Source organism: Scophthalmus maximus, chromosome 20 (assembly GCF_022379125.1).
Source record: "Scophthalmus maximus strain ysfricsl-2021 chromosome 20, ASM2237912v1, whole genome shotgun sequence".
Taxonomy (NCBI): Eukaryota; Metazoa; Chordata; class Actinopteri; order Pleuronectiformes; family Scophthalmidae; genus Scophthalmus; species Scophthalmus maximus.
This window is the reverse complement of record NC_061534.1, coordinates 13,504,353-13,525,765: the sequence shown is the minus strand read 5'-3', so window position 1 is coordinate 13,525,765 and position 21,413 is coordinate 13,504,353. Positions and strand designations below refer to the sequence as shown.

Genomic DNA, 21,413 nt, shown 5'->3' with positions numbered 1-21,413 from the left:
TGAAGTCTGTGCGATGCCGCAGGCAGAGAAATAACCTAACCTGCCGTGCCCATGTGGTCTGAGTCAGAGACGGACTATTTGACTTCTGCAGCCAGCACATCTTTTCTTCTGCGTATTGTGGTGGTCACAGTGGGGAAAGGTTTTTTTGACGTAAGACTGCTGGCAAAACACAAGCGGTGACGTTTGTTGCAAAACAACATTTCCGGCTCAATCTAGTTTTTCTAATGGTGACGTGTAGTTGCTCAACTTGGCAACCTGTCAACATTTCACATGGTACAGTTTTATGAAAACATTTTTATTGAAGGCATCAGGGGTAAAACAAAACAAAAAAAATAGTTAATTTAGTTAAGTAGCACACTTAAATACATTTGACAGTTTTTATACTTCAACTTCTCCACAGTTCAGAGGCAAACACAAACTTTTTAACTCCACTACATTTACCTGACAACAATACTTGTTACCAGACTATTGTTTGACGCAGTGAGTTTTGGAAATGATATATCGTTCAAATACCTCAAAACTATACTTTACTTTACAACACTTGACTGATGGTACTTATAAGTGACTTTCCGACACTTCTTGAGTACGATTTGGAAAGTAGGACTCTTACTTGTAATAGATGATATTCTCATTTTGCGACTTTAAGATCTAGTTTATCTTTCACCATAGGATCTCGTGGTGATAAACTTTGTGATAAAATTCTTCTAAAAAAACAACACGCATCACTCGCATCGTGTTCCTCCTCGACACCAGTCGACACATTTATTCCATATTTCCCTGTGTGTTTCATCTGGTTTATTTACATGTGTGTAGTGCGACACCTCTTGGCGTGCACTGTCGAGTTGTCAGCCATCAGTCCCCATGAGTCTGCCAGTCCAAGGTGAGCGAGCTGCCGGAGCTGGTGTCGTCGCAGCAGTCCTCGGCGTCGGAGAAGGAGGACATGTAGTGGAGGCCCGTCACTCTGTGGTAGCCTCCGTGGAGCATCTGCGGCCGGGTGGTGAGCTCCACGGCCCCGCGGCCCGTCCGGCTCACTCTCACAGGGCACATGTCAACCAGCTGGGAGCACATGGCACAGCCCATGGCCTGTGCACACAGGTCAGGGGACAGATTACACGGGCGCACACAGTTACTCTACACGCAGCAATGCATCCTCATCCCCGATACGTGTAGTTCGCCAGCTTCTTTAGGACATTTTGCATTTTGCATTTGAGGACACGGAGAAAGACACATTTCATTAATACACACATACACCTGTGACACAGACCTACATTTACATATACCGAGCTCTAATATTTCCATGCACCTTTAATCCAGTATATTTGGAACATATTGTAGAATATATCAGCGAGCTATCACAGTACATACCATTTACTGCTGTTTTGTACACATTTAAAAAACGAACACAAACAGTATGCTCCATACATGTGCCAAGCCTTATCTAGATATAAGTAGAAAAAAGCCAATACGGTCATAATATTTTGCAAACATTATTTTGTCAGTGTCAATATAATGACACTGACAAAAGGGGACTTGTTTTCGTAAATAGGCTTAAAATAGTTTTGCTTCTTTCTATGAGATTTTTTTCTTCTCCTTCATTGTACTGTATGTATTCTATTTTTCTGATTCATGTTTGTAAACTTGTTTTTGAAAGGGTGGTTTAATCAAAGGACAGTGCTATTATGATCATTATTATTATTATTAAAATAGACAAAGGATATTTATTGCAACATACATGCGGATTGGATCAATATATTTGGGACACATTTCAAAACGGTGTAAAACACAGACTCCATGAACATGGCTGTGAGTAAGTGTTTTCCAAGGATATGTTTAGCAGTTTTCCCCCTCTATAAAAGGGCTTGCGGTGAAAACGTAGACCCGCAGGGAGAAGGAGGTGCAGCACAACGTTTCATAAAACAAAGACGAGACTCTATGGATCAAGTTCTGTCCTGTTTTTTAACGCAACCAAAATGGCACAACAGTCTCAACATCCAGCCTTGCCTGCAGGGCCTGACGAAGGTAGCCACGAGTTAAAAGGTCGCAAGGAGTCCTGAGGTCTTCTCCGTTCCTCGCAGCTGTCACACGTGGCGTGTAAATATTTACAGAGTTTGCTTCTCCCAAAAAAACAGAGAGGAACCGAGCCAGCGTGCTACGGCCTTAGCAGCAAAGTCTTCTGTCAGTCCAGGAGACAATATAGCACCATGGAGCCTGTATTCGATGGTCCAAACCAATTTGATTAGTGAATTACGTCCCGTGTTGTGTCGTTTATCCTCTGTTCAGCTTGGGGAAACATAGGGGTCACCTAGGGAAAAACATATCCGATCAGTGCCAATGGAAAGAAATAGATGGCAGGTTAATGTCAGATTTATAAAGATGCTCGATGTCACTTTCAAAATATTGTTCAATTCAAATCAATTCAAACTTTATTTGTCTAGCAGCTTTCATACAGGTTAGTGAAATTCAGTTTGCTGAACACATCGCTAAGAAGCTCCTATAACAAGACAAGTACAATTTGAGACGAATGCACACGAGAAATCAAAATCAAATCAATCAAATCAAAATGTTTTTTACATCCCTCTGGTCGTAGTCTCGTGACAAACATCAATTTTTTTACTCTCTGAAAACAGTAGGAGAGCAGTCACCAGTGCTACTCTGAGGTAAAATGGGGGGAACCCAGTCGAGTGTTCATAATTTGGAATATGAAAAATGTATTTGTAAACCAGGCGGAATCCATTTTGCTCTTACAGCTGTAGCAGTAAACAGAGATCAGTGTTATTTTTTGCCCACAACATTGCGCTGCGGCTTTTATGTGCTGAACATCTGCAGATGTTCTGCTCTATACATTCAGTGAACACGTTACTGTTACAAAGTTCCGGGGGAATGCGACACCAGTTGTTCCTTCTGGAGAGGCTGCTCTCATATTGGCACAAACCTTTTCCTCGCACGATTGGTCATTATTCCAATTAATTCATACAGCTCCCAACAACCTATCTTCTGACCTTCACCATGTAAAGCAAGTGCACAGAAAGACATTAGCAAAAATGAAAATGACTTAAATGATGAGGACGGCGAGGACAAGTGGTTCGCTGCTACCTGCCACACCCATCCCATCCGAGGGAACTGCCACAGCAGAGGCGACCCTCTTTGAGCCAGCCTCAGACTCCCCTGCTGTTCTCACTGTATTGTGATCTGCTGATTTATTATTCAACGGTGTGTACGACTACTACCACTGTGGGATATTTCATTATTAATCATTTTCACTGGCGCCTAGTCCGAAACGTGTCCGACACCGTATAAAAGTGAACGTCCTGGCTTCAATGTAACCTTCATATCGGTAATCCATCACAATGTCAGAGCTGTGTGTTTGCATCTGCGCCCAGACACACGAAGCGCAGGAAACATGCCAACTGTTTTAGTAATGTGATGAGGACGGATGCTGCAGATGCGTGTGTGTGTGTGTGTGTGTGTGTGTGTGTGTGTGTGTGCATGTTAAAGTCAGTTTTTATTTTGGTTTCGGCTCTTACCTGAATTGTCTGTTTCTGCTCTCCTGTCTGCAAGGATGCTCAGTATGTGCATCATATCCTCCCAACAGCCCAGTCTGTTTTGCTCTCGGTCTGCCTCTGTCTGGGCCGGATACAGCTCAGCATACATATGGGACTCGAGATGACATCACAGCTGCTCACTGAAGAGTTGCTCCCTCTTTTTAGATTTACACAGGTAAATTCTCTCTCTCTCTCTTTCTCTGTCACTCACATATGGTTAACTGAAGTGAGAGTTGGCACTGAAGTCAGTGTGTCTTAATTAGCATTGCCAAGCATTGTCTCAATTTGATCTGGATAAAATCTGAATAAATAAGATTTATTTGGACACATCTTGAAGAAAAAAATCCATTCAATGGGGTACTTAATGCAATAGAGGGAAAAATATTCCAATTTTAAACCCTCTTGGGGCCCACAGGCAAAAATAAAAACTGTTGAGTGCCTCATGTACTGGGCCTTATTTGTCCAGTTTGTGATTAAGTTTTGGTCCATAGCATGTTTGGAGCGCCATAAAATACATGTCCAATTATTCCATATTATATCCTCCTTGCTTGGTAAATGTCCAAACATCTTTAAAATGTAGTCGTTTTTGAAAATTAAACATGTAGCTGAAGCCAAGTGGCAGCCCACCATGACGTCACCCATTGATTTTGCGAACTGCACTAAACTCCCCTGGAAAAAGTTTACTGACGTTATAAATCAAGTGAGAATAGTGATTTTCTCATAGACTTCTATAGAAACAGACTTCTTTTTGCAACCAGTGAGTCAGTTTGTCATCTGACTCTTTTTGAGATAACAAATAAACAACCAATGATGACTGGAGTACCCCCCAAAAACACTTGTGATTTTTCGCTTTTCTTCTATTTCCATTCCCTGTATCTATTTTTTGTCTGTTCTATTTTTCAGAAAAGGAAACATGCAAATCAAAGATCAGGCAATTTTAATCATTTAACCAGTCATGATTAATTACATCAGTTACACAGACATTAAGACATCCCATTGAATTGAGGTCAACCACTTAAATCCTATGTTTCAAAGCATCACCAATATCATGACCACAACAACCACAGACTGTAGGATGTAGGGAAAACATGGGCCGGTGGTAACCTGTTTGTGTTGTGTGCCGGAGAATATCACTGATAAATTCTGTCCAACCACAGCAATGCTTGTGTCTTCCATTGAAATGGAAATCTCACACGCATAGCTACGTGCTGTAACACAAGTAAACAAAATCACAGGAGGTGATAAGTATAACCACTCACATTTCTCAAGACTGCAATATGAGAAGCTGTACTGCACCCTGTTTTCTGCCAGCTGTGTTGATAGCTGTCCTGATGTTAGAGCTAATATTGCACAAATATTTGTCTTTTATTTCATTGCACACATTGTCCCAAAAGTTACCTAAACATAGCATACATATACCCAAAGTATATTTTCTACATCTTGTAGATATTGTCTGGATATGTGTTGAAAGAAAAAGTAACTATAAAAATGTTAAGACGTATGAATGAATCATTGTCGTCTCTTACCAAAATTGATTAATTGCTCTTTGGACACGTCAACAAATGAGAAACCTTACCATAGCCCATCATCTAGAATAAAACTAATTGACCCAACAGATATTTGACATGTTACAGCTGGAAAATTCCAGTATAAAATAATAATTATCATGAGGGCTGGTTTCCATAATTTAGTTTTTTAATAATTTTGGTCTTGGGTAATACAGAGTCTCTGAGCCTCAACCGCAGATTTAGGATTGTTCTTTAGCATCTAGGTCTTTAAAGACCTCGCCTGAGATGCCCCAAAGACTCAAATGCTCACTCTGCTCGCCATATTAACATTAAAACATTTAAACTTAAAGCTGGTAGAACCAATATTTTCATAGTAATTGAAAACAATATATTGCATCATGTGAAAGGGGTCACCCAGTTGTGACCTGAATCTGCAGCTACCCTCGGATGTAAGGAGCTTCACTCTAACCAATCTCACAGAGTCATTTTCGGCAACAGCAGGCTGCGGTTTTCAGCAAAAAAGCTTTTAAGAGCCCACTGTCCACTGTCCACTACACTGCTCAGTACCAACTGGCAGACAGACACAGTTAACGACAGTTAACTGGTGAACACAGTTGAACATTTAGCAGCTTGAGAGCCAGTTACTTCCCTCGGTAGTTGGAGGAGACCAAAAACAGAGCTCAAACATAGTTAACGTCACGTGACCAGAAACTTAACTTCAAATGAATGATAATAATGCTGCTCTGAAGCTGCTGGATGTGTGAGCAACGGTTTGCAGCTTCAACGATGATGGCATGTCAGGGTTGTGTTCAAAACTTGTTTCTGCTGTCCATGAAAACTGGTAGAATAAGAAACTTTAATGTTCGATTTTGCAGGTTGGTTTCTGACGTCAATTCATGAAGACAGATTCCAGAACCACCTGTTTTCAACTCTTTTGCCCTGCGTCTTGGAAACTTCATGGCTGCCTTCCAAGAGCTCCAGTTGCTAAATGTTTTAATTCTGCTGTCGGTTACGTCAAGTAACGTCATCATTGATGGTGTTACACACAGATGTGCTTTTTTTCTGCTATGACAAGTCCAAATATCTGAGGTGAAAAGTCTATTAAAACACCTTGGGTGTTTTTTGTTTTAATCTCTCTGCATGCCTTCTTAAATATATTGCCAGGGGGATGTTGAAGCTGCTCTTCTGATAATTACACTTACAGTATATTATCTGCTGAGCTTGTTGAAATTGTTGGACGTTGTACATGTCTGATCCCAAAAAAAAGATGTATTTTCATGTATTAACTGTATTTATGGTTAACTTATGGACATGAGAGTACCTAACTCTCCAACAAAGGTGAATAAGCACATAATTTTCGTAATGTCAAACTATTCCTTTGACAAAAACTTTTGGATCTTTTTGTTGATGGGCATTTTGTATACCCCTCTGAGTTCATGTCCATTTTTCCGTCACCGTGTCATGAATTCAAATCAGATTTTCGTGATTATTGTCTCTTATTTTTGACCGATCTCAATGAAATACAGCTGAGTGATTGAATGGTACACAGTGAGAAAGACCTTTTATAGATTGCATTCACGTCAGAGAAACATTTTGGTGACCTTGTCATATGTAATAATTGTAATTATGGCTTCGGTTTATCATAAATATGACTTAATATGTCACCATTACAAGAAAAGATCTCATGATTACAAGATGCAGGTCTTGTTATGGGAAAAGTTTCAGATTTTCATCCATAATCACGATTTTTTGATTCATATGATCTTGAATACCTATTAGCTATTAACAGTTGCTTTTGCTATGTACCAATGGATTTACTGTTAACATCACTGAATTACTTTGAAACTGAATAAATCATAAAACCTGATGATTTAAAAGGAAGTCCGGAAGCATTCCAACTCCTGACCCATTAGTCCTACATAATTTCATATTTATGAAAGTTTGTTTTTTAAATTACAATATTGGGATATAAACAGTCTTTTCTGGTAATTAATAGATAGTAAGTCATAACTTTACTCACTATGTCCTAATTATGAGATTTATATTTCTGTGAAGTGAATGCAGTGCACTTCTGTACTTTCTTAAGTCAGAGTGGATGGAGAGTCGCTGAGGCCCCTGAACACCCTCACATATGTTTTCACTTCATGTGGCAGACCCATGGTCCAGCTGAGCAGAGCTATCCTGGGAATTTAGGTCACCAAGACCTATGCAGGTGCATTGTGGGTGAGTGAGGGTTTGAAGGCACTGTATCCCAAGGTAGAATGACTTGTAGCAGATCAGTAGTTCTTACATCCTCATATTCTTCACATTTAAGGTCATAATTTGCTCGTCTATATTTCAGATTTAATTATTCTGCTGTTGCTACAAAGAACAATAGAAGGAAAGCTAATTGTAAAGACCACGGTATCCTAAGATGAATCTGGCAAGACAGCTTAAGTTGTGTTCAGTGCACTGTTCCTCCTCATATTTAGTCATTTGGCATTAAAACTATAGGTTGTTGCCAATAATTCTTTCTTATTTTATGTTAATAAATGGGCTTCCAGATGCTGCACTACAGTACCACTCATGTATATTAAATTGTCTTGTGGCCATTTAGACTGGTAGTAGCAGTATTTATCAAGGTTTTTCCTCTGAACGTAAAGTATAATTGCTACCTTAATGTTTAGTGATAATCAAAAATATATAAAAACAATTCATGAACTGTGCATTGGTACTTTATGTAATGAGGCTATGGAGATTTTAGCATCAGTATATTGACTATGAATAAAGATATTTTTTAAATACCATCTTCTAATTTAATACCATTTTCTAGTTGTATAAACATTGCACATTATTTGTGATGTTCAGCAATAATTTAACTGGGAAAAAATACATAAATTATAAATAAAATCATAAAACATTTTTCCTAGTTTAGCCTTTCAAAATTGGTATGTATACATAAGTAAACATGGTAAAAGCACAGGTATATGCTACTGCATATACCTGTGCTTCGTTTTTGTTTTTCATAGGTTACTTACTTTATCACAATGCTAGAGTAAAAATGTGGCAGCAAACTGTAGTGAGAGGGAGGAGCACTTGGTTTATTTAACTGGACTTGGGCCGTCTCCATTCCTCCATTAACTTATCGTGCATTGATTTTGATGTAGAATGAACAACAAAATTTAAAAACAATCAAGCCAAGAATATGTAATTTTTCTACTGATATTTCAGATAAAATTATGTAAGATTGTAAAACACACATTTTGTATGCTGGCCAGGCCGGTTTTGATCAAAATATATAAAAGAGACAAGATAAGCACAAGATTTTAATCCATTTTTCTCAAAACAGAGCGCTGTGATGAGGGGAATGTTATGATTCTTCACTTGCTGTGTGGGTGGAGGTCCTAACTTTACAACGTCATCTTGATTTAAGCAAACCATGGTGACTCAATGACTGAAGATATGTGCATTTTTTCTTTAAACAAATTGTAAAAATGCATCTTGAACAATGCTGCAATTTGCAGATTCACAAATATTTTACAAAGCAAATACCTCCTAGTACACAATCCCTTTCACAGGATATAGCTTCATTTCTCTGATGAACTGATAACCAATCATGCACAATTGAGTTACTGTGCTGGAATAAATAAATATATATTTAATCGATCAAATAGTACAGTAAATGACCTTACTGCTGTTACAGGTTGGATTTTGTGCATGTGCTAATTATTTGTATTTTCCATGTTGGAAAAAAAATCCCCTCCCTTAATTCTACCCCTTCTTCATATTAATGGACACTGCAATACTGGTCAATTTGGATTTATATATTTTAAGAAGTATGATGTGACTATAAACTTAATATGTGAATGATTATCACAAAAGCCTGTTTTGATATTTTGTCGTACAAGATTCTGTTATCATTCCTCAGCATATTTACCATTATTGCACCAGATACATAATTGTCTTTTTAGCTTAACTTCTGCCCACTTGCCATCTTAAATGAGTTTGTCTTTTCATAAATTTACCATTTATCTACTCTGATTGAAAAGCTATCTACATGTATTTGCCCACATATCTACAGTACGATTGTAGCTTGTTTTCTGGATAGTACCGGCATAAACTGAATAAAAGAGAGTCAATTTTGAACACATTAATTTGTCATTGTCTGGCCAAACGAATGGTGTCTCGGCCTGTCAGGTAAATGTCCTCACTGGTCCAAAAAGAGGAGTTGTAGCTGCATGCATTAGTTCAAATACAAATGACTCTAAATGTGGTCTTCTAGGTTCCATACATGCATGTTTTGTGGTTTGAAAAAAAAAAACCCTGCTGTGTGCTTTTTAAGACTTCATTCAACGGCACAGTTCACTTTGTTAGACAAACAAAAGTCTACCATTCCTGAGGGCTCAGTGTGTGTGTGTGTGTGTGTGTGTGTGTGTGTGTATTTAAGGTTGGAGGTGCAAGAGTATGATTTATGCGATCGCTCGCGTTCCTATGCAACTGGTAAACAGGCAAACAACAAAAAGCGTGTTAATGTCTACTGCTTGTTGCTCCCAGTGCAGAAGAAAAGTCATGAGGCCAAACATCACACTGCACTTCCGCTATCGGCATAATTCCGGTTCGTGACACCAGCAGCTGTCTTTGCCTGCCTCAGTCAGCTTTGGCAGTATATGACCCCTAGTCACTGTACAGCAGTCACTGAAACACCATACCTACCAAATACACCCCAGGGATGTTGACAAGACGTCTTATTACTACACCTTAACGTTGAGGATCAGAGTTATCCAATGAATAAACTATGTGATAGTTAACTGCCATTTCACCTTCCTGCGACAGGGATTCAGCATAATACGTTTGCTACATTTACAAAGTGCTCACAACCAGGCTTCTTCGCCGAGGTGCAAATTCCATCCGCTTCTTGTGAGTGCAGGAGTGGAACATGGAACGATCAGAAGACCTGGGGATCATAAAAGTTGAGAGACAAGTTGAGAGAGCAAGTGGACGCCTCGTGTGCCCTCAGCTCAAACAAGTTCAAGTGGATTTACAGCTGTTTGTTAGCTGGATATGCCTCCTCTATTATTCTTGGCCAGATGGTGGGGATATCTCGCTCCCTGCCAGCGAGGAGGAATTTCTCAGCTCATGTGGTTGATGTGAGCAAAGTGGGTGGAAATGATGGAAACGGCTTCCAGTAAATTGTTACACAATACCCATAGCGACTCTATGGAAGTGTGTGTGTGTTTGTATGCAAGGGGTTTAAACTTCTGATGGGGGATTGCTGTGACTGAGCTGTGTACAAGCACTGACTGCAGCGTTTGCCAATAAGACAAGATTCCAACCTCTCTTTGTCTCAAAGTGCTCTGGTCTCTGCCTCGATTTTCCTCTCTCCGTGCAGGCTGTCAGGGTCGGCCGGGGCCACCGTCTGTCTCACTGCGATCTCAGGGCCGCCGCCATAAATACCCAGCAAGTACTGCCACGTCTCCTCTGAGATCTGACCATAGTCTGCACCTGGGACGAGAAACAGCCATTAAGAAACACTTGAGTGCAACCTGCGTCTCTTTATTTCCACTTTTACAGCCTTCTTCAGCCAGAGCTGACGTTTACCTTGCTTCAGTTGTATGTGTCCTCCTTTCATGACGCCAATTTTACTGTTGTCGATGGGACCAGGCGGCTCTGGGAAAACAATTTTTTTTTTCTTGTAAAGACCGAAACTCGAACAACGTGAATGCACCGCTGCGTTTGTGTAGCTGCGGGGTCGTACCATTGTCTTTGCCCTTCACAAAGCTCTCCCACTCTCTGAACCACTGCATGCTGATGCACAGGATCACTGGTGGAGCCTCTTCGGCCTGAAACTCTTTGTTCAGCTACAGACAAGGGAAACCTGCTCGTTAAAAAACCAACACAAAGAATATAAAGACATATTTACGCACAAGGTAAAGGCCTTGTTTTATTTACCTTAATGAAGGTGTCTATTTCCGTTTTTCTGCGTTTAGCCAGAGCTTCGATCTCCACCTGGCAGATTGCACACATGTACAGGTGGTTGACTGCAGGGCCGCCTCCAAAGCTGAGGACACAGAGACACAAAGCGTTAACGGAAAGGCACCGCGACATCAAGACAGGTTGACTGACAATGAAAGAAATGTGACCGGGAGAATCAAAGAACATTGAACTGGACCAAGTTTTACAGGTTTTTCTCTTCAATTGTTCATCAGTTATATTATTGTCGAGATACATATGTTCAGTTATACGTTCAGTGTGTGTTGTTTTTCCTAACAATGATTTAAAGACGCCACTTTAAACACATTATGGTACTGTTACGTCTCCAGCTGTGATTAATTAATTGATTAATTAATCTATTATCAAATTAATCAGATTAAAATAGGCCGTCTATACTTTTCACATTGACCAGAGTCTAACTTGGTTGTTTCCCAGCTGCTGATTCTCAGTACCATTCACGACATAATGTAAAAAAAAGAAGAGGAATCAGATTTATTAGCTTCAACTTGAAAGCATTTTAAGCCACTTTGAGTGACACATCTCATTTGCTTATTGTGAACAAATTGTGGCAGATATTGCTGCCTCCTGTTCTGACCTGTCTGACTGCAAGGTTGTTGTTTTTTTAAGTTTGGTCTCTTGGCACTGGATCACGCCCCTCCAATAATCTGTGACGTCAGGGTAGGGATATCAGAGCCAAAAGGAGGAATTTGGTATTAAGTTTTGTTTTCCACGTCAAACAGGGCATTTGATCTCTGGAGCAGCGAGACACTGCGTGTCCTACTTTTCTGAAACTATTTGAAAGCATTACAGAAATCCAATATAAATCAAATGCCAAACATTAGGTGACAAATCTAATACATAACTCCCTAGTTTCAGGTAAAAGAAGAATTTTAGAATGGGAGAATAGCAGTTGCAGTGCAAACATTGTTTTGCTGATAAAGATGCGTTGCTTGGTTTTGAGTTTCCTTTTCAACTGAACACTGTATTGAAATGAACAACTTTCAAACTGGAGGCCCTCGTGCATTCCGTCATCCAATAAAATGGTAGCATGTTGCATGATTTACCTGTTGTAAAGGTACTCCCACACATTCTGAGGAACTATCACAACCAGGTCATCTATGTAGTGGTATTTATTAGGAGGGATCCCTGGACAGAGATAAAATATATTCAGTGTTAAAGGACGAACCCATGACCCTTTCCGGCCTGTAATGGAGACCAGAGAGAATGCTAATGTCAATAACAGTGCATTTTTTTATTCCTCCTACACAAAACCCCACCCTCATCTCTGCCGTTCTGTTAAACAGCGATGGTCTGTTACTCACAAAAGCAATACAGCAATGTTCCATCATACAAATCCAAAAGAACTAAAGAACCAAGTACTTCTGGTTGGAAATATTTGAACAAACAGACATTTGTGCCTTGTTTTTTCGGCTTGAGGACAACAACGATCAGTCCTGGAAGCTGAAACATCGAGAGAGGGCAGCAACCTCGCCATCAGCACCGTCCTCCATCATTTAGCAGCTGTAAATGTTTTGCAGAATCCATCTGTGCAGTAGCCAATGGCAGGATTTGTGGAACTGTGGCTGACCTAAAGGTGCTGTCTTGTTTTGGAACTGTTATAAAGGCCTTGGGGGCAACATTGTTACCCGTCTTACTGGCAGTGTGATGGAGGACTGGTGTCAGTTTCTACTCTTAACATTCAGTAGGCAGACTGCTGCAGCACCCGTTAGCTTGGTGCATGGGTGGGAAGTAAATACTTCCTAATCGCAGGGTGGTGGCTTGTTAAAACACAATGTCTTGTTTTCTTTCCTGTGATGTGTGAGGCAGAAGGCTGTGGGGAGGCTTAAAGTCGCCGCTGATGGAGCTGTGGGTACAGAACGAGTAAAGTGACAAATTTGTTTAGCTGCTGCATAATTTGTCAAGTAAAATAATTAACTGTTTCGCTGAGCGATTGCTTTTTCTGTGCATCGTACTTGCTTTGTGCTTATCTGTAATGAAAAGCGTCCGTTGTAAATTTGTGGCCTCTAAGCCAAAACAACATGCTAGAATAAGTTGTTTTCTCAGTCTTGACAAAGCTCCTCCAGAGCCACAGATAAACAATTGTTTTAACAGGCTGCGTCGTTCTCCCCCATGACTAACAAACTGACCTTTATATGTGAAAACCAGTGGAGTTTGAATAAAGCACACGCTGCATTTGCTTTCTCTGTGTGATGCTGCAGGATATGGATGTGCCGGATTAAATCCTTGAGGGAAAAAGACACATCGTGCCAATCACCTCCGTGCTGACAGAGAAAAGTGTGGTTGCTGATGGGCCCTGGTTCGGCGAAGGTGTTGAACTTGTTGAGCCATTCTCTGGAGATGTAAAACTGCAGCAGGCTGGGCTCTTTCATGTTGGCCAGAGCCACCACCTTCTGCCTCTCTCTCACCGACTCCTCGCTGCTTTTCCTGCCCAAGGAAAACGCATCATCGGTCACAGCAGATTCAGCATAGTTGTCCCTAAAAAACAGCGACTCCCAATGCTCACCTGTAGAACAACACATAGGCCTCTGCGTTCTGCACCACCGTCTCATGGACCTCGGTGACGTACTGGTCATCAAACTCATACCACTGGCCATTGATCACATTCTGACAGTAAGCTATGTAGTGTCCACCTGCAGCGCAGTAAAACGGGCGAGAGCAGAGAGTAAGTGTTAGGAAAGACAAGCTGAACAAATGTAGAACAAGTACACTCACCGGCCACTTTATTAGGTAGACCTGTTCAATTGCTTGTTAACACAAATAGCTAATCAGCCAATCACATGGCTGCAATTCAATGCATTTAGGCATGTAGAGGTGGTCAACTCAACTTGCTGAAGTTCAAACCGAGCATCAGAATGGGGAAGAAAGGGGATTCAAGTGACTTTGAACGTGGTATGGTTGTTGGTGCCAGACGGGCTGGTCTGCGTATTTCAGAAACTGTTGATCTACTGGGATTTTCACTCACAACCATCTCTAGGGTTTACAGAGAATGGTCCGAAAAAGAGCAAATATCCAGTGAGCGGCAGTTGTGTGGACGACAATGGCTTGTTGAAAGTATGCCACGAAGAATTGTGGCAGTTCTGAAGGCATCCTACCAACCTTTTACTAGCAAGGTGTACCTAATAAAGTGGCCGGTGAGTGTATATCTGAAATGCCCTCGTGTGTCGTAGAGAAAGCAGCCCATACTTCCTGCCGTGCCATGGTGACAAATGACTGACAGCAGATCGTAGGTGGTGACTTGAGACGGACTCTCCTTAGCCAGGAAAGGTCGCATGTCGAGGCCCTCCAATGGGAACGATACGTGGCTGTTAATCTTGAACGAATACATGACCTCGTGCCGGAAACGTTTCAGGTGAATGCACAGAATCTACACAAAAAAAATATATATATATACATATATACGGTATATGTGTGAACAGAAACACTCAAGAGCACTTTGTGGTATGACCACAACTTGAAACTAGATGAGATTTGATGAGACAAAAACAACACATACCTCTGGAAGTCGCAGCACTTTGCAATATTTGACACCATTCCTCAATCTGTGGAAAACAACCAACAATGTAAATGGAAAATCCCCTCGTTTGGGGTGAGTGTCTAAATGTGGATTTAAAACACGTACTCACTTCTTACATCTCTCACAGCTGTACATGTTGTCCCCTGAGAAGAGAATGAATCCAGATGTAAGATAACTTTCCTCCGCTACAGCGGACCCTTTAAAAATGATGTATTATGGTAGAATAGTACATTTGTATTCATTTTTACCTTTAAGTTCATCCGCAGCGAAGAAGGCAGCGAGGCAGTCCTCTAGTGTTACCATGGGCCCCCAGAACCAACTGGGGATACATGAGACCACGAACCTGTTCAAAGACACAACACAAGGTGTAATCACAGCACAGAGCCACCTGGCCTCCTTAGTCTGTATCCTGACAGTCACCATACTGACAGGGATTACCTTCTTAATTTAAAATAATGATCAATAATTAATGCTGCTGCTGCTGCTGTGACTGAAAAGCAAGGCCGATGAGAACAGTTAGACTGAACCTGAACAGGAAAGTTCTGAAAACCAAAACGTTAGGTTCAAGGGCAATGAAACAAAGAACTGAGGGTTAGGGTTAGGGTTAATAATTCTCAGACCATCCCATTGTTGATATAAAATGATTGATTCGAGCAGCTTTGGAGTCCAGGAGGGACACTGAAGCCTGTGTACATTAACAGCCCGCAATACTAAAGAGCTGAGGAACTGCGGCACTGAAACAGCAATATGCAAACTCCACTGCATTTGCTTCACAGATTCTGTGTGGAGCACGGACAAACCGGAGGTAAGTGAAAAGGAAATGATTCTACTTAGAAATCAGATAACTCATAAAATGAGAGGTATCTCAGAGAATCTCAGGAAACTCATTGCTCTGCTTTCGTAGACTTTCTGCCCTGCTATCACGGCCCTCTACAGGCCTTTAAAAATGCAACGTCACTCCCGTCGGCTCATCTGCTGGCTCAGCAATCAGATCTTGTCGTAGAGCACTGGTTCAAACATTCCAGAGCCTGCCTCAGTCCAAATAATCAGTCCGAGGAATCAGTCCTGGACTGAATCCCTAATGTCCTCCGGGCTGGTGAATACTAGGATTGTCAAAAGAAACAAAGGAATTCAAGCGACACAGCTCTTTAGTTTCTCTCTCTTCCTGTCAGTAGCAAAGTACCGGTAAGCACCACGGCGTGTCACCGAACGACAAGACCTGATCAGATCGAAAGGCTGGTGTGAGAAAACACATCTGAGGTGATATTTTCTCATTTGCCAAATCCAAAAGAACGGCGGAAAACAAATCACGGACACATGCAGATCTACAAGCCCTCACATTCATCACCCGTGGCAGCTCCTGTGACCTCCACCACCGCATGCAGCCTTATTCTGAGTCAACCAAGATTCCAATTGTCTACTTTCTCAGTAAGAACCTTGCTGAGGAAGTAGTGACAGGGAAACGGATACTGTGTCAGACGAAGTCATAATGAAACAGCTAACAAGAAAAACGCTGGAATAAGATAATATCAGCATGTTACTCAAGCGCAGATTCTACTGAATTCACATGTTTTTTCCAGAGAAGACATGAATTGTCTTCCTCGACTGCAACAGCTCAGTGTGGGCCACTGACCGGCGTATGGAGTCCATAATGTAGGTGATCCAGCCCTGCGAGCCGTAAGTGTCGGGGCACGCACCCGTCTTCACTGGAAGGTTCTGGTGGATGGAGGAGTGGAGCTTGGCCAAGTCCTCTTTGCCGGGGATAGGCAGGGACAAGTCTTGGAAGGTTTCTACTGTGTTGGACACCTGTCACACATTCAGAGAATTGGTTTACACGCTGTGTCGCAATGAGAATGTCATCTGTAACACAGATGTGCAACAAATACCTAAACAGATCTAAACAAATTAGCAAACAGTGGATGAGTGATTCATATAATACAGTGAAAGATGCAAATAAAATGACTCATAACTCAACTCAATAACTCACTTTTATCATTCTAATCCTAATCATGAAATTCCCCCTGAAAAAAACGTCATGTTTTCTCTTGAGTAATATAATTTGGTTTCTGACTACGGATGTCAGCAGCTTCCCCTGGTGTTTGAACGTGTGAAGCACAGCTCACCCGGTCGCAGGTTAAACACTGGACCAGACTGAGGATGGAGCCGTCGAAGATGTCCGAGATCACACTGCGATAGTGGGACTGCTTCTTCTTCCTGGCACCGAGCAGCAGCTGAGCTGGAAGATGCATCACAAGCAAGGAGGGACGGACTTAGTGTGGGTGACACTGTCTGACTTGGACTAGCTGAAGAGGCACTTTAAACAAAGGCAGGCTACAAAAAACGTCTGTGTACTGTATATCACCACTATGTAAGAGAAGATTGTGGGAGGCAGTACAGAGGTTCCCTTCTACACATGTGCACATAAAGGAAGTGGAAGAGTCAAAGATTCTTCACTGTCATTCAGGTATTTTTCTCTGGGAATCATAAATGCCTGTGCCAAATTTGAAAGCAATGTATCCAACATTTGTTGTGCTATTCTATTCTGGATTAAGTTTGTGGGCCAACCAAAAGGTAGACAAGAGAGGCTGACAAAGCAACATTGGAGAAAGGTATGACATTTATAAGGTACCTCACACTTGGTGCCTTCCCTTCTCCACACATGTGAATCCAACCAACCCTTGCATGGCTGCCACTATGACCTCAGTAACTCCCCTATGGCATTGGGTACATATATTATATGTGCATATTCAAGGTAGTACCCCAAGACTTTTCCTCACCTTTTTTGAAAGCGTACACAGGTCCCGCAGAGCGAAGTGGGCTAGAGCGAGGTGGACTAGAGGACAGTTTGTTATGCAGCTCCTGGAGTGTTCGCACTGGACTGCAGGGAGTGGACTGCGGCTGGGTCATTGATGCTTCATTGTCTGGTTCTACTAAAGTGACAAATAAAAAGAATATATAATGTCCTCATATAATATGTTATGGGAGGCATTGTCATTTGTAGTTTGTAAATCATGTGAGAGAGTACTTTTATAATCCCACTGGTCCTGTACCTGAGGTGGGGCTGCTCTGAACCAGCCCTTGCCCGGTATTAGATGTTGGGTTGTTTTCTTGGTTTTGGACCTCTGTGTCGGGAGCTGATGTCAACTCCTCTTCCTCTCCTACCTCCGGAACCTCCTCCGCAGCCGCTGTGTCCACGTCAGCGTCCTCGTCCATCTCTTGCGAGCCTCCACGGAGGGATGAGCCGGACACTCTTCGCTCCTTCAGCCTCTCCTTCTCCGAGATGAGTCCCCCGCCGGGTCTGACACCCACCATGCCCACAGTCAGTGACCTGAGGCCGTCGCACTCGTCCTGCACGAGCAGCTCACCCTCGCCCGGGCCTCCTCCCTCCCCCCGGTCGCTGCTGGAGCCGGAGTCGCACGACAGGAAGTCATCCTCAGACGGGGAGCGGTCGCCGTCTCTTCTGTCCTCCCCATCGCTTCCCTCGCTGCTCATGCTGCACTCCGTCAGCGGCTCCTTCAGCTCCTCGTGCAACTGGTCCATCAGACAGCGCAGGAACTCCTGCGTGTCCTGTAGGTAGACACGCACATTCCATTAAGTCAAAAGGAGGACGTATGATATGGCTACATACACAGAGACAGGCAGAGAAGTGGAATAATGGGTAACAGATAAAAGTCTGAAAACTTGACTCATAACAAGAAAGAGAAAATTGAAATTGAAAGAGAAATATGCAAATAATTCACACAGGGATAATTCAGTGTTGGGATTGATTTTTACTATTTTTCTTACTCCCTAATAGTCAAAGTCAAGTCACAGCATTCTGTGTGAATGCATTTTGAAGATATGACACATAAGCTTAGTCTGTCTTAGCTCAATGACTGGTTGTCTATCGGACCAAGTAGCCGATCGTCAAGAAATGCCCATTGTTCCAAAGCACATCCCCCAAATCCTCTTGCATTTCGGTTCACTGGTCACATACAGTGTGGCACTCTAAAGAATGAACGATCATTTTCAGAACATCCACAGCAACATCCTTGGTTTTAACTTACAATCATAGACTTTGATAACACACATAGAAAGTGAATGAGCAAATTACAGGATGTGCTGACGGGATTTCTGCAAATCACTAGATGTTGCTGTGTCGTTCATCAAAGCTTCGACTCTCTTTACGACTCTTATCAGGAAGAGGCTTTGCCCATCCGTCCCCAGGGATCATAGAGTTCTTAATATCTGATTATATCATACCTTTCCTTCAGCTCCTCTACTATTGCCTTCAACAGATACACAAACTAAGTCAACAATTAAAGAAAATAATAGTAAAATTCACCCCAGACTGATTCAGCCATCCCTTAAAATATTGCAAACAAGTACACAACTCAAGTCAAACCTTTTGGTGTTTATATATATATATAAAAGTCATTTTAGGGAATATATATGAACACAGGGGTTTACAGTTTAAAAACAAAAGACAAGACACAGTGTCAAGATGTTGAGTGATGCCAGGTGTAGTTACCTGCTGGGTGCTTGCCCCTACCTGCTGAGCGTAACCACGAAACATGGGGTTTACTAGTTTGATGCCATGAGACAGACTGGTAGGGACAACATAACTGGGCCTGGGGGACATGATATAACACATAGTTTCATAAAAGCAATAGAGTAGATTTTATATAAAGTGGGTTGCTGCTGTTCTATCATTTAAAAAACGTTGTCTTAAGAAATTTGACGTCACTTTGTGACTATGTGATTATTACCGTTTTTTATGCCAGAGTTCTGAGATGAGTTTCTGGTAGCTCTTGCAGAGAGCAGGCTTCTTGTCGGTCCGGACCAGTCCACTGCAGTCCAGGAAGAACTGAGTGAGAGGAGGACTGTTGAGGGAATAGAGTGAAAAAAATATATACATCAGCTTAATTGTTTAAATATAGAAAGCATAGAATCATAGAAAAGGAGACGCACATCCCCTGGTAAAAATGGAATCAAAGGAGTGAAGTGACCTCACCAGTTGGACAGGGCTTGAAGAGCTGCATTCATGTAGCAAGAGTTTCCAATATTTTTCATTCCTGTCAAGCCTACAAACAACAGAAGAAACCAGAAAATAATTTTATTCCCAGAAATTTTAATATTAACCTTGGATTCTTGCAACAAGTCTAACAGAGGGGTCAATTGTCATTCCTGGTCTAGATTAAAAGAAAAATGGGCATCTTTTAAATATGGCAGCTATGACCAAATTATGTGACCACAACAACGATTAATAAAATGACAGTCATAGTTGAGAGGCTTCATTTAGATTCATGTTTAAGAGAAGAAATGTTGACAGCAAGCTTCTGTGTACCTCTGGGTTTAAGCTCATCCTCCTCTGACTCTGAACCTTCTTCTTCTGCCACAGCAATTGGTACTGCTTTCAGCGGGTGACCTACTGGCGGCGGAGCTGCTTCCTGGGAAAATGATTAATAGATACTCTGAATGTGAAGGTGAGTAAAAAACAGGTAAAGTGAACTTGAAATAGCATCACTTGCCCTAATAGTGTTTTTGTTTTTGTGTGTGTGATGTGACCTTGTCGTACCTGCTCCGCAGCCTTACAGTGGTGTGGAGCAGCGAGTGCAGGCACCAGGGCGGGCCTGTGCTCCAGAAACACCTCTCGCTCACACACGTAACACCAGATTCTGAACGTCGTCAGGTTCACCGTCAGATTGTGCCGTTTGGCCTAAAGGAAACACACACACACATACAATCATTAAGAGGACTCTTCTAAAAATCATTACTCTGCCAAATTGACACGCTGGCGTGTGTTTGCGTTTTACCTGTGCATGCAGGGTGCTGTGATCAGAGAAGGACTCTCCACAACCGACATACGGGCAATCGTTCTACAGAGGAGAAACATTGTTTCAGATCTGATATTAATGGCTTATGAAACCTGTTCTTTATCTATCTATCTATCTGACAAGCATCTATAAACAAATGTAATGCCAAAGTTTACGATGCCATTCAAATTATAACATCACAGCTGCAGTTGCATGAATTGTGTACACGCTGGCTGGCTTTGAAAGTGACAGCGGTTGTATACATACAATTACATTTATGTCCTTCATGGTCATTAATCAATCGCATGGCCTTCTTATCTGAAATGATTCACAGTGGTGCAGCAGTAGTTGCACTTGCAGCCGTCGTCACTTTCGTGACATGGTGCACAAGCTAAACAAGCGAAAGAAAAAAAAAGACCTCCCCAAATGACCATGAAATGGAGGCAGACTTTACCTGCAGACAGGCCCACAGGTTTGGGCCACCTGCTCCACAGGACTGGCAAGTTCCCTGCAGCAATGGGAGGGCGAACATGAATAAGACAGAATAAAACATACCATATTCTTACACGGGCACACACACACAAGCCAGGATGCTTCCCACGGACGATGCAGAGACGAAGACAACACAACAGAGCTTCCATACACCCCCATTACGGTTATTATTATGCATCTCTGACATTGTGCATGATATTTACTGTGACTGAATGAATGAAAACCCACCTTGGATTTCTGGAGGAGGTCCTCTTTGGTTACCTCTCCTATGGAGTCCAGGTGGGGACAAATGTCCTGCTCGGCCATAGCTGCTCACTCTCTTCGGGGGAGGGATGTCTGCTAATGTGACAGGGCAGTAATGACAATACTGTCGTGAGTCTGGCAGTCTGTGTGCTGAAGCTAAGGCTAACCTCGTGATCTCAACACAAAAACACGAGCTGCGCCCATTGGCATCTCCCGCACGTCATCCCTGACGCGTGATTTGGACACATTATTGTTTAAGATATCTCGTCCCAGCAGCGGCAGCGGCGGCCCCGCAGAGGGAGAGGCCCTTACTGTGTGTTCACCCGGA

The 21,413-nt window shown here is 42.1% G+C and overlaps 1 protein-coding gene across 5 annotated transcripts; it reads right to left on the bottom strand.

The window, feature by feature from the left end:
- Positions 1 to 733: 733 nt before the first annotated feature.
- On the bottom strand, positions 734 to 21,366 carry usp20 (ubiquitin specific peptidase 20). Of its 5 annotated transcripts, none has more exons than XM_035607842.2 (25): positions 21,071 to 21,366; positions 20,805 to 20,858; positions 20,351 to 20,413; positions 20,113 to 20,253; positions 19,882 to 19,984; positions 19,549 to 19,618; positions 19,304 to 19,417; positions 19,066 to 19,165; positions 17,606 to 18,122; positions 17,333 to 17,485; positions 16,679 to 16,791; positions 16,189 to 16,361; positions 14,804 to 14,898; positions 14,665 to 14,698; positions 14,535 to 14,580; positions 14,225 to 14,405; positions 13,545 to 13,671; positions 13,296 to 13,465; positions 12,085 to 12,166; positions 10,979 to 11,087; positions 10,785 to 10,887; positions 10,628 to 10,696; positions 10,363 to 10,531; positions 3,525 to 9,983; positions 734 to 2,302 (listed from the first exon to the last, which is right to left on the bottom strand). In XM_035607842.2, the coding sequence occupies exons 1-23, from the start codon at positions 21,146 to 21,148 to the stop codon at positions 10,374 to 10,376; spliced, it is 2,853 nt and encodes a 950-aa protein (XP_035463735.1). In that variant the 5' UTR covers positions 21,149 to 21,366; the 3' UTR covers positions 734 to 2,302; positions 3,525 to 9,983; positions 10,363 to 10,373. The 5 variants fall into 5 exon arrangements, with proteins under 5 accessions (XP_035463735.1, XP_035463736.1, XP_035463738.1 ...); XM_035607843.2 differs by having other exon boundaries at positions 734 to 1,083; XM_035607845.2 differs by having other exon boundaries at positions 17,333 to 17,482.
- Positions 21,367 to 21,413: the final 47 nt, after the last annotated feature.

Coding starts and splice junctions, on each gene's coding strand:
- usp20 (XM_035607842.2), bottom strand. CDS start 21,148: ATGGCCGAGCAGGACATTTGTCCCCACCTGGACTCCATAGGAGAGGTA. Junction 20,414..20,804: donor ACCTGTGGGCCTGTCTGCAG/GTAAAGTCTGCC, acceptor TCTCCTCTGTAG/AACGATTGCCCGTATGTCGG. Junction 10,532..10,627: donor ACACATACAACTGAAGCAAG/GTAAACGTCAGC, acceptor TTCTCGTCCCAG/GTGCAGACTATGGTCAGATC.